The 12,117-nt window shown below is 52.7% G+C and overlaps 1 protein-coding gene across 1 annotated transcript in view; it reads right to left on the bottom strand.

The window, feature by feature from the left end:
• Nucleotides 1-477: 477 nt before the first annotated feature.
• LOC140472979 (tumor necrosis factor receptor superfamily member 1A-like) overlaps nucleotides 478-12,117 on the bottom strand; it is a 16,567-nt gene continuing 4,927 nt past the window's right edge. Inside the window, exons 5-6 of the mRNA XM_072567547.1 lie at nucleotides 2,889-3,024; nucleotides 478-1,565 (exon numbers count right to left, since the gene is read on the bottom strand). Of these exons, the coding sequence (XP_072423648.1) occupies nucleotides 1,300-1,565; nucleotides 2,889-3,024 (402 nt within the window). The 3' untranslated portion in view covers nucleotides 478-1,299. The remainder of the gene's footprint in view (nucleotides 1,566-2,888; nucleotides 3,025-12,117) is intronic.

Below are 12,117 nucleotides of genomic sequence, written 5' to 3'. Positions count from 1 at the left end.
CTCCCTCTCCTCGTCTCGCACTGCCCACTCCTGCCTCCGCAGAGCGGTTGAACCTCTGAGGGTAAATGACCACTCTGCCCTCTACCACAAAACGAAGGTTTATTCGTAGGATTTGCGACACCCACCCACCCCCCCCCCACCCCCACCGCCCCCGTCCAGGCGGTAGGGAGTGCCATCCAGAAATGTGTATCATCCAGGAGCTTAGACTTTCTCAGCTGCGCAGGCTGCCCGGAGTGAAGTGACTGGGGGCAAAGGGAGTGTGGGGTGTCGTTGGAATGGAAGAAGGGTGAGAGCACGGAGTTTCTCTGCCACACAGCCTCCCTGGAGTAAATGGAGGAGAAGGTGGAGAGAGGGGAAATGAGACCTTCAGAGCTCATACTTTCTCGGCTGCGCAGCCCTGCTCCGAGTCCAGGGAGGATGAAGTGGAAGTAGGGGACGCGGGATAGTGAGAGTTCAGACTTTCTCAGTTGCACAGGCAGCCGGAGTGACTTAGGAAGGGCGAATGGAATAGAGTTTGGATTTTCTCTGCCGCACGAGCAACCCGAATGAACAGAGGGAGGAGCAGAGCTGAGTGGACCAGTGGGTGTGACAGACGCGCACAGATCGTTCCGGCGTGAAGTAGGAAGTGGGGCGGTGAAGAGGGGGGACACACCGCGAGGTTGGAGCTCAGACTTTCTCTGCCGCACAGATAACTCTAGAGTGAACGGGATGCGGGTGGTGAAGGGAGGGACCCATGGCCCAGCGGGAGCGCGGACTTCCTCTGCCGCGCAGATAATGCGAGAGTGAACTGGGGAATGGGTGCGGTGCAGGGGTGGATGCGCGGCAATGCGGGAGCTCAGACTTTCTCTACCCCCCCACAGGCAACTCCAGCGTGAACAGAGGAGGGAGCAGAGACGAGCGGAAGGTTGGGAGCTCAGACTTGCTCGGCCGCGCAGATAACTCCAGCGTGAACCGGGGAGTAGGGTGCAGACTTTCTCTGCCGCACAGGCAACTCCAGCGTGAATAGAGGAGGGAGCAGAAGGTTGGGAGCTCAGACTTGCTCGGCCGCACAGATAACTCCAGCGTGAACCGGGGAGTAGGGTGCAGACTTTCTCTGCCGCACAGGCAACTCCAGAGTGAACAGAGGAGGGAGCAGAAGGGCGGGAGCTCAGACTTGCTCGGCCGCGCAGATAACTCCAGAGTGAACCGGGGAGTAGGGTGCAGACTTTCTCTGCCGCACAGGCAACTCCAGCGTGAACAGAGGAGGGAGCAGAAGGGCGGGAGCTCAGACTTGCTCGGCCGCACAGCCCCCACCCAGGCTCAGTGCAGCGCCTCCTGCAGTTGCTCGACGCAGGCGTTGAGGTCCATGTCCTTCAGGACCCGGCAGATGGCCTCGGTGGTGGCGCGGTGGGCACCCAGCCTCAGGCGCCAGGCCTGGAGCATGGCGTACTGGGCCTCACGGAAGGCGTGGCGGTTGTCCAGCTCGCTGCGCTCGATGTCGCGGTCGTGGATCCCCAGGCGCCGCATGAATTCCCTCCAGCGGCAGGCGGGCACCAGGTCGGCGATGAGGTAGTTCACCTCGCTGTCTGCGGAGGGCACAGGAAGAGTCCAGTCAGCCAAGGGATATCCCAGCCCGGCCTCAAACCAGGCACAGCAAGATCCCGAAGCCGCCGCACCACTACAACAACAACCCTTTCGCCGTCATTGCTTGGGGTGCACGGGAACCCGATCCAACCAACACCCCCCCCGACAAAACCCAGGGCACAGCAAGATCCCACAAACACCGCCAACGACACTTGAACCCGGGATATGGAGGGATGGGGGGGTTGGGGGTGGGGGGGGAACGAGAGCAAGGGGCAGGAGAGACCCTGATCTAACCTTTCCCCGTCCCATAACACAATGCACAGCAAGATCCCACGACCGTTCCCAACGCCAACCCTTCCAAACTTGCCTGCGCAAGGGAAGAGGGGGATGGGGGGGGGGAGGGAGGTCGAGAGGATGCAGAGGGAAACACCCCTCTCCCGCCACAGAGGGGCACAGCAAGATCCCAAAACCACCACCCAACGACAACCCCCCCCACACCCCCCCCCCCGGCCGGCGCCAGGGCGCAATTCCCCCCCCCACCCCCAACCGAGTCTCCACCTTCGCCCCCCCCCCCCAGACCTCCCCCTCACTGAGGACGAACGCCCGAGAACCCCGCGCTGACCTACGACCCGCCCGTGACCTCTTGGTTCCCGACTACCGCCAGGACATTAACCGCCTCAATCCCGCCCCCCCCCCCCCAACCTCTGACCCTCCTTCTGACCCAACCTCTGACCCTCCCGGTTCGACCTCCTTCCCAAGATCCACAAGCCTGACCGCCCAGGCCGACCCTTTTGCCCGCTCCTGCCCCCCCACCGAACCCCCTTTTCTCCCCCCCCCCCCAGTCCAGGCACGTTCGTGAGACCACCCACCCCCCCCCGCCCCCACCCCCCACCCTCCACCTCCTCCGAGACTTCCGTTTCCCCGGCCCCCAACGCCTCGTCTTCGCCACGGACGTCCAATCCCTCCACCCCTCAACCCGCCATGACCAGGGCCTCCAAGCCCTCCATTTTTTTTGGTCCCCCCCCCCCCCCCCCCGCACCCCCCTCAACCCCCCCCGCCTCTCTTCCTCCACTACATCGATAACTGCATCGGCGCTACCCTCGTGCTCCCGCGAGGAAGGTTGAGCAACGCATCAACGTCGCCCAACGGGAATGAGGGCAGGACGCCATTTTCCACCCCACCAACCTTGGGCAAAGGAACCAAATCATCGACCTGGCCAGGTCCGTGCCCAGCCCCCCCCCCCCAACCACTCGCCCCGGTGTCCGAAGGGTAGGGGGGGCAGAAGGGGGGGGGGGGGGGGGGGGGGGGGGAGAGTCGGAACTCACTGTTGGGGAGCTGGGTGCTCCCAGCGATCTGCACGCAGTCGGGAAGTTCGGGAACGCGGCCGGAATAGCACGGGGAGTCGACGCTGCGGCTGACCTCCTGGACGGGCAGAAGGGTCACGTCGAGACCAGGGAGGGTCTGGAAGGAAAAGGGGAGGGTCAGATATAACCCACACCCCTCATTGGGACACACTGATATATCCCACACCCCTCACTGTAACACACTGATATACACCACACCCCTCACTGTAACACACTGATATACCCCACACCCCTCACTGTGACACACTGATATACCCCACACCCCTCACTGTAACACACTGATATACCCCACACCCCTCACTGTAACACACTGATATATCCCACACCCCTCACTGTAACACACTGATATACCCCACACCCCTCACTGTAACACACTGATATACCCCACACCCCTCACTGTAACACACTGATATATCCCCACACCCCTCACTGTAACACACTGATATATCCCCACACCCCTCACTGTAACACACTGATATACCCCACACCCCTCACTGTAACACACTGATATACCCCACACCCCTCACTGTAACACACTGATATACCCCACACCCCTCACTGTAACACACTGATATATCCCACACCCCTCACTGTAACACACTGATATACCCCACACCCCTCACTGTAACACACTGATATATCCCCACACCCCTCACTGTAACACACTGATATACCCCACACCCCTCACTGTAACACACTGATATACCCCACACCCCTCACTGTAACACACTGATATACCCCACACCCCTCACTGTAACACACTGATATATCCCCACACCCCTCACTGTAACACACTGATATATCCCCACACCCCTCACTGTAACACACTGATATATCCCACACCCCTCACTGTAACACACTGATATATCCCACACCCCTCACTGTAACACACTGATATACCCCACACCCCTCACTGTAACACACTGATATACCCCACACCCCTCACTGTAACACACTGATATACCCCACACCCCTCACTGTAACACACTGATATATCCCCACACCCCTCACTGTAACACACTGATATATCCCACACCCCTCACTGTAACACACTGATATACCCCACACCCCTCACTGTAACACACTGATATACCCCCACACCCCTCACTGTAACACACTGATATACCCCACACCCCTCACTGTAACACACTGATATACCCCACACCCCTCACTGTAACACACTGATATACCCCACACCCCTCACTGTAACACACTGATATATCCCCACACCCCTCACTGTAACACACTGATATACCCCACACCCCTCACTGTAACACACTGATATATCCCACACCCCTCACTGTAACACACTGATATACCCCACACCCCTCACAGTAACACACTGATATATCCCACACCCCTCACTGTAACACACTGATATATCCCACACCCCTCACTGTAACACACTGATATACCCCACACCCCTCACTGTAACACACTGATATATCCCACACCCCTCACTGTAACACACTGATATACCCCACACCCCTCACTGTAACACACTGATATACCCCACACCCCTCACTGGGACACACTGATATATCCCACACCCCTCACTGTAACACACTGATATACCCCACACCCCTCACTGTAACACACTGATATACCCCACACCCCTCACTGTAACACACTGATATATCCCACACCTCTCACTGTAACACACTGATATACCCCACACCCCTCACTGTAACACCCTGATATACCCCACACCCCTCACTGTAACACACTGATATATCCCACACCCCTCACTGTAACACACTGATATACCCCACACCCCTCACTGTAACACACTGATATACCCCACACCCCTCACTGTAACACCCTGATATACCCCACACCCCTCACCGTAACACACTGATATATCCCACACCCCTCACTGTAACACACTGATATACCCCACACCCCTCACAGTAACACACTGATATATCCCACACCCCTTACTGTAACACACTGATATATCCCACACCCCTTACTGTAACACACTGATATATCCCACACCCCTCACTGTAACACACTGATATATCCCACACCCCTCACTGTAACACACTGATATACCCCACACCCCTCACTGTAACACACTGATATACCCCACACCCCTCACTGTAACACACTGATATACCCCACACCCCTCACTGTAACACACTGATATACCACAAACCCCTCACTGTAACACACTGATATCTCCCACACCCCTCACTGTAACACACTGATATACCCCACACCCCTCACAGTAACACACTGATATATCCCACACCCCTTACTGTAACACACTGATATATCCCACACCCCTCACTGTAACACACTGATATACCCCACACCCCTCACTGTAACACACTGATATATCCCACACCCCTCACTGTAACACACTGATATACCCCACACCCCTCACTGTAACACACTGATATATCCCACACCCCTCACTGTAACACACTGATATACCCCACACCCCTCACTGTAACACACTGATATACCCCACACCCCTCACTGTAACACACTGATATATCCCCACACCCCTCACTGTAACACACTGATATATCCCACACCCCTCACTGTAACACACTGATATACCCCACACCCCTCACTGTAACACACTGATATATCCCCACACCCCTCACTGTAACACACTGATATATCCCACACCCCTCACTGTAACACACTGATATATCCCACACTCCTCACTGTAACACACTGATATACCCTACACCCCTCACTGTAACACACTGATATACCCCACACCCCTCACTGTAACACACTGATATATCCCACACTCCTCACTGTAACACACTGATATACCCTACACCCCTCACTGTAACACACTGATATATCCCACACTCCTCACTGTAACACACTGATATACCCCACACCCCTCACTGTAACACACTGATATATCCCACACCCCTCACTGTAACACACTGATATACCCCACACCCCTCACTGTAACACACTGATATACCCCACACCCCTCACTGTAACACACTGATCCCACACCCCTCACTGTAACACACTGATATATCCCCACACTCCTCACTGTAACACTATCATGGATATACCTACACCCCTCACTGTAACACACTGATATACCCCACACCCCTCACTGTAACACACTGATATATCCCCACACCCCTCACTGTAACACACTGATATATCCCCACACCCCTCACTGTAACACACTGATATATCCCACACTCCTCACTGTAACACACTGATATACCCACACCCCCTCACTGTAACACACTGATATACCCCACACCCCTCACTGTAACACACTGATATATCCCACACCCCTCACTGTAACACACTGATATACCCCACACCCCTCACTGTAACACACTGATATACCCCACACCCCCTCACTGTAACACACTGATATACCCCACACCCCTCACTGTAACACACTGATATATCCCACACCCCTCACTGTAACACACTGATATACCCCACACCCCTCACTGTAACACACTGATATACCCCACACCCCTCACTGTAACACACTGATATATCCCCACACCCCTCACTGTAACACACCTGATATACCCCACACCCCTCACTGTAACACACTGATATACCCAACACCCCTCACTGTAACACACTGATATACCCCACCACCCCTCACTGTAACACACTGATATACCCCACACCCTCACTGTAACACACTGATATACCCCACACCCCTCACTGTAACACACTGAATATATCCCCACACCCCTCACTGTAACACACTGATATATCCCCACACCCCTCACTGTAACACACTGATATATCCCCACACCCCTCACTGTAACACACTGATATATCCCCACACCCCTCACTGTAACACACTGATATACCCACACCCCTCACTGTAACACACTGATATACCCCACACCCCTCACTGTAACACACTGATATATCCCACACCCCTCACTGTAACACACTGATATACCCCACACCCCTCACTGTAACACACTGATATACCCCACACCCCTCACTGTAACACACTGATATACCCCACACCCCTCACTGTAACACACTGATATATCCCACACCCCTCACTGTAACACACTGATATATCCCACACCCCCTCACTGTAACACACTGATATATCCCACACCCCTCACTGTAACACACTGATATATCCACACCCCTCACTGTAACACACTGATATACCCACACCCCTCACTGTAACACACTGATATACCCCACACCCCTCACTGTAACACACTGATATACCCCACACCCCTCACTGTAACACACTGATATACCCCACACCCCTCACTGTAACACACTGATATACCCCACACCCCTCACTGTAACACACTGATATATCCCACACCCCTCACTGTAACACACTGATATATCCCACACCCCTCACTGTAACACACTGATATATCCCCACACCCCTCACTGTAACACACTGATATACCCCACACCCCTCACTGTAACACACTGATATATCCCACACCCCTCACTGTAACACACTGATATATCCCACACCCCTCACTGTAACACACTGATATACCCCACACCCCTCACTGTAACACACTGATATACCCCACACCCCTCACTGTAACACACTGATATACCCCACACCCCTCACTGTGACACACTGATATATCCCCACACCCCCTCACTGTAACACACTGATATATCCCACACCCCCTCACTGTAAACACACTGATATATCCCACACCCCTCACTGTAACACACTGATATATCCCCACACCCTCACTGTAACACACTGATATATCCCACACCCCTCACTGTAACACACTGATATACCCCACACCCCTCACTGTGAACAGACTGATATACCCCACACCCCTCACTGTAACACACTGATATACCCCACACCCCTCACTGTAACACACTGATATACCCCACACCCCTCACTGTAACACAGTGATATATCCCACACCCCTCACTGTAACACAGTGATATATCCCACACCCCTCACTGTAACACACTGATATACCCCACACCCCTCACTGTGACACACTGATATATCCCACACCCCTCACTGTAACACACTGATATATCCCAACACCCCTCACTGTAACACACTGATATACCCCACACCCCTCACTGTGACAGACTGATATACCCCACACCCCCTCACTGTAACACACTGATATACCCCACACCCCTCACTGTAACACACTGATATACCCCACACCCCTCACTGTAACACAGTGATATATCCCACACCCCTCACTGTAACACACTGATATATCCCACACCCCTCACTGTAACACACTGATATACCCCACACCCCTCACTGTAACACACTGATATACCCCACACCCCTCACTGTAACACACTGATATACCCCACACCCCTCACTGTAACACACTGATATACCCCACACCCCTCACTGTAACACACTGATATACCCCACACCCCACACTGTAACACACTGATATACCGCACACCCCTCACTGTAACACACCTGATATATCCCACACCCCCTCACTGTAACACACTGATATATCCCACACCCCTCACTGTAACACACTGATATACCCCACCACCCCTCACTGTAACACACTGATATATCCCACACCCCTCACTGTAACACACTGATATATCCCCACACCCCCTCACTGTAACACACTGATATACCGCACACCCCTCACTGTAACACACTGATATATCCCCACACCCCTCACTGTAACACACTGATATATCCCACACCCCTCACTGTAACACCACTGATATACCCCACACCCTCACTGTAACACACTGATATATCCCCACACCCCTCACTGTAACACCCTGATATATCCCACACCCCTCACTGTAACACACTGATATACCCCACACCCCTCACTGTAACACACTGATATACCCCACACCCCTCACTGTAACACACTGATATACCCCACACCCCCTCACTGTAACACACTGATATACCCCACACCCCTCACTGTAACACACTGATATATCCCCACACCCCTCACTGAGACACACTGATATACCCCACACCCCTCACTGTAACACACTGATATACCCCACACCCCTCACTGTAACACACTGATATATCCCCACACCCCCTCACTGAGACACACTGATATATACCCCACACCCCTCACTGTAACACACTGATATACCCCACACCCCTCACTGTTACACACTGATATACCCCACACCCCTCACTGTAACACCCCTGATATACCCCACACCCCTCACTGTAACACACTGATATATCCCCACACCCCTCACTGTAACACACCTGATATACCCCACACCCCTCACTGTAACACACTGATATATCCCCTCACCCCTCACTGTAACACACTGATATACCCCACACCCCTCACTGTAACACACTGATATATCCCACACCCCTCACTGTAACACACTGATATATCCCACACCCCTCACTGTAACACACTGATATATCCCCACACCCCTCACTGTAACACACTGATATACCCCACACCCCTCACTGTAACACCCTGATATATCCCCTCACCCCCTCACTGTAACACACTGATATCCCCCCACACCCCTCACTGTAACACACAGATATATCCCCACAACCCCTCACTGTAACACACTGATATACCCGCACCCCTCACTGTAACACACTGATATATCCCACACCCCTCACTGTAACACACTGATATATCCCACACCCCTCACTGTAACACACTGATATATCCCCACACCCCTCACTGTAACACACTGATATACCCCACACCCCTCACTGTAACACCCTGATATATCCCCTCACCCCTCACTGTAACACACTGATATACCCCACACCCCTCACTGTAACACACTGATATACTCCCCACACCCCTCACTGTAACACACTGATATACCCCGCACCCCTCACTGTAACACACTGATATATCCCACACCCCTCACTGTAACACACTGATATATCCCCCACACCCCTCACTGAGACACACTGATATACCCCACACCCCTCACTGTAACACACTGATATATCCCCACACCCCTCACTGTAACACACTGATATACCCCACACCCCTCACTGTAACACACTGATATACCCCACACCCCTCACTGTGACACACTGATATACCCACACCCCTCACTGTAACACACTGATATACCCCACACCCCTCACTGTAACACACTGATATACCCCACACCCCTCACTGTAACACATTGATATATCCCACACCCCTCACTGTCACACACTGATATACCGCACACCCCTCACTGTAACACACTGATATACCGCACACCCCTCACTGTAACACACTGATATATCCCACACCCCTCACTGTGACACACTGATATACACCAGACCCCTCACTGTAACACACTGATATATCCCACACCCCTCACTGTGACACACTGATATATCCCACACCCCTCACTGTAACACACTGATATATCCCACACCCCTCACTGTAACACACTGATATACCCCACACCCCTCACTGTGACACACTGATATACACCAGACCCCTCACTGTAACACACTGATATATCCCACACCCCTCACTGTGACACACTGATATACCCCACACCCCTCACTGTAACACACTGATATACCCCACACCCCTCACTGTGACACACTGATATACCCCACACCCCTCACTGTAACACACTGATATATCCCACACCCCTCACTGTAACACACTGATATACACCAGACCCCTCACTGTAACACACTGATATATCCCACACCCCTCACTGTAACACACTGATATACCCCACACCCCTCACTGTAACACACTGATATATCCCCACACCCCTCACTGTAACACACTGATATATCCCACACCCCTCACTGTAACACACTGATATATCCCCACACCCCTCACTGTAACACACTGATATACCCCGCACCCCTCACTGTAACACCCTGATATATCCCCTCACCCCTCACTGTAACACACTGATATACCCCACACCCCTCACTGTAACACACTGATATATCCCCACACCCCTCACTGTAACACACTGATATACCCCGCACCCCTCACTGTAACACACTGATATATCCCCACACCCCTCACTGTAACACACTGAATATCCCCACACCCCTCACTGAGACACACTGATATACCCCACACCCCTCACTGTAACACACTGATATATCCCCACACCCCTCACTGTAACACACTGATATACCCCCACACCCCTCACTGTAACACACTGATATACCCCACACCCCCTCACTGTGACACACTGATATACCCCACACCCCTCACTGTAACACACTGATATACCCCACACCCCTCACTGTAACACACTGATATACCCCACACCCCTCACTGTAACACACTGATATACCCCACACCCCTCACTGTAACACACTGATATATCCCACACCCCTCACTGTAACACACTGATATACCGCACACCCCTCACTGTAACACACTGATATACCGCACACCCCTCACTGTAACACACTGATATATCCCACACCCCTCACTGTGACACACTGATATACACCAGACCCCTCACTGTAACACACTGATATATCCCACACCCCTCACTGTGACACACTGATATATCCCACACCCCTCACTGTAACACACTGATATATCCCACACCCCTCACTGTAACACACTGATATACCCCCACACCCCTCACTGTGACACACTGATATACACCAGACCCCTCACTGTAACACACTGATATATCCCACACCCCTCACTGTGAACACACTGATATACCCCACACCCCTCACTGTAACACACTGATATACCCCACACCCCTCACTGTGACACACTGATATACCCCCACCCCCTCACTGTAACACACTGATATATCCCACACCCCTCACTGTAACACACTGATATACACCAGACCCCTCACTGTAACACACTGATATATCCCACACCCCTCACTGTAACACACTGATATACCCACACCCCTCACTGTAACACACTGATATATCCCCACACCCCTCACTGTAACACACTGATATATCCCACACCCCTCACTGTAACACACTGATATACCCCACACCCCTCACTGTAACACACTGATATACCCCACACCCCTCACTGTAACACACTGATATATCCCACACCCCTCACTGTAACACACTGATATATCCCACACCCCTCACTGTAACACACTGATATATCCCACACCCCTCACTATAACACACTGATATATCCCACACCCCTCACTGTAACACACTGATATATCCCACACCCCTCACTGTAACACACTGATATATCCCCACACCCCTCACTGTAACACACTGATATATCCCACA

This window comes from Chiloscyllium punctatum, unplaced genomic scaffold (assembly GCF_047496795.1).
Source record: "Chiloscyllium punctatum isolate Juve2018m unplaced genomic scaffold, sChiPun1.3 scaffold_485, whole genome shotgun sequence".
NCBI lineage: Eukaryota > Metazoa > Chordata > Chondrichthyes > Orectolobiformes > Hemiscylliidae > Chiloscyllium > Chiloscyllium punctatum.
Note: the sequence above shows the minus strand (reverse complement) of the source record. Positions and strands in the feature narration are given on the sequence as shown.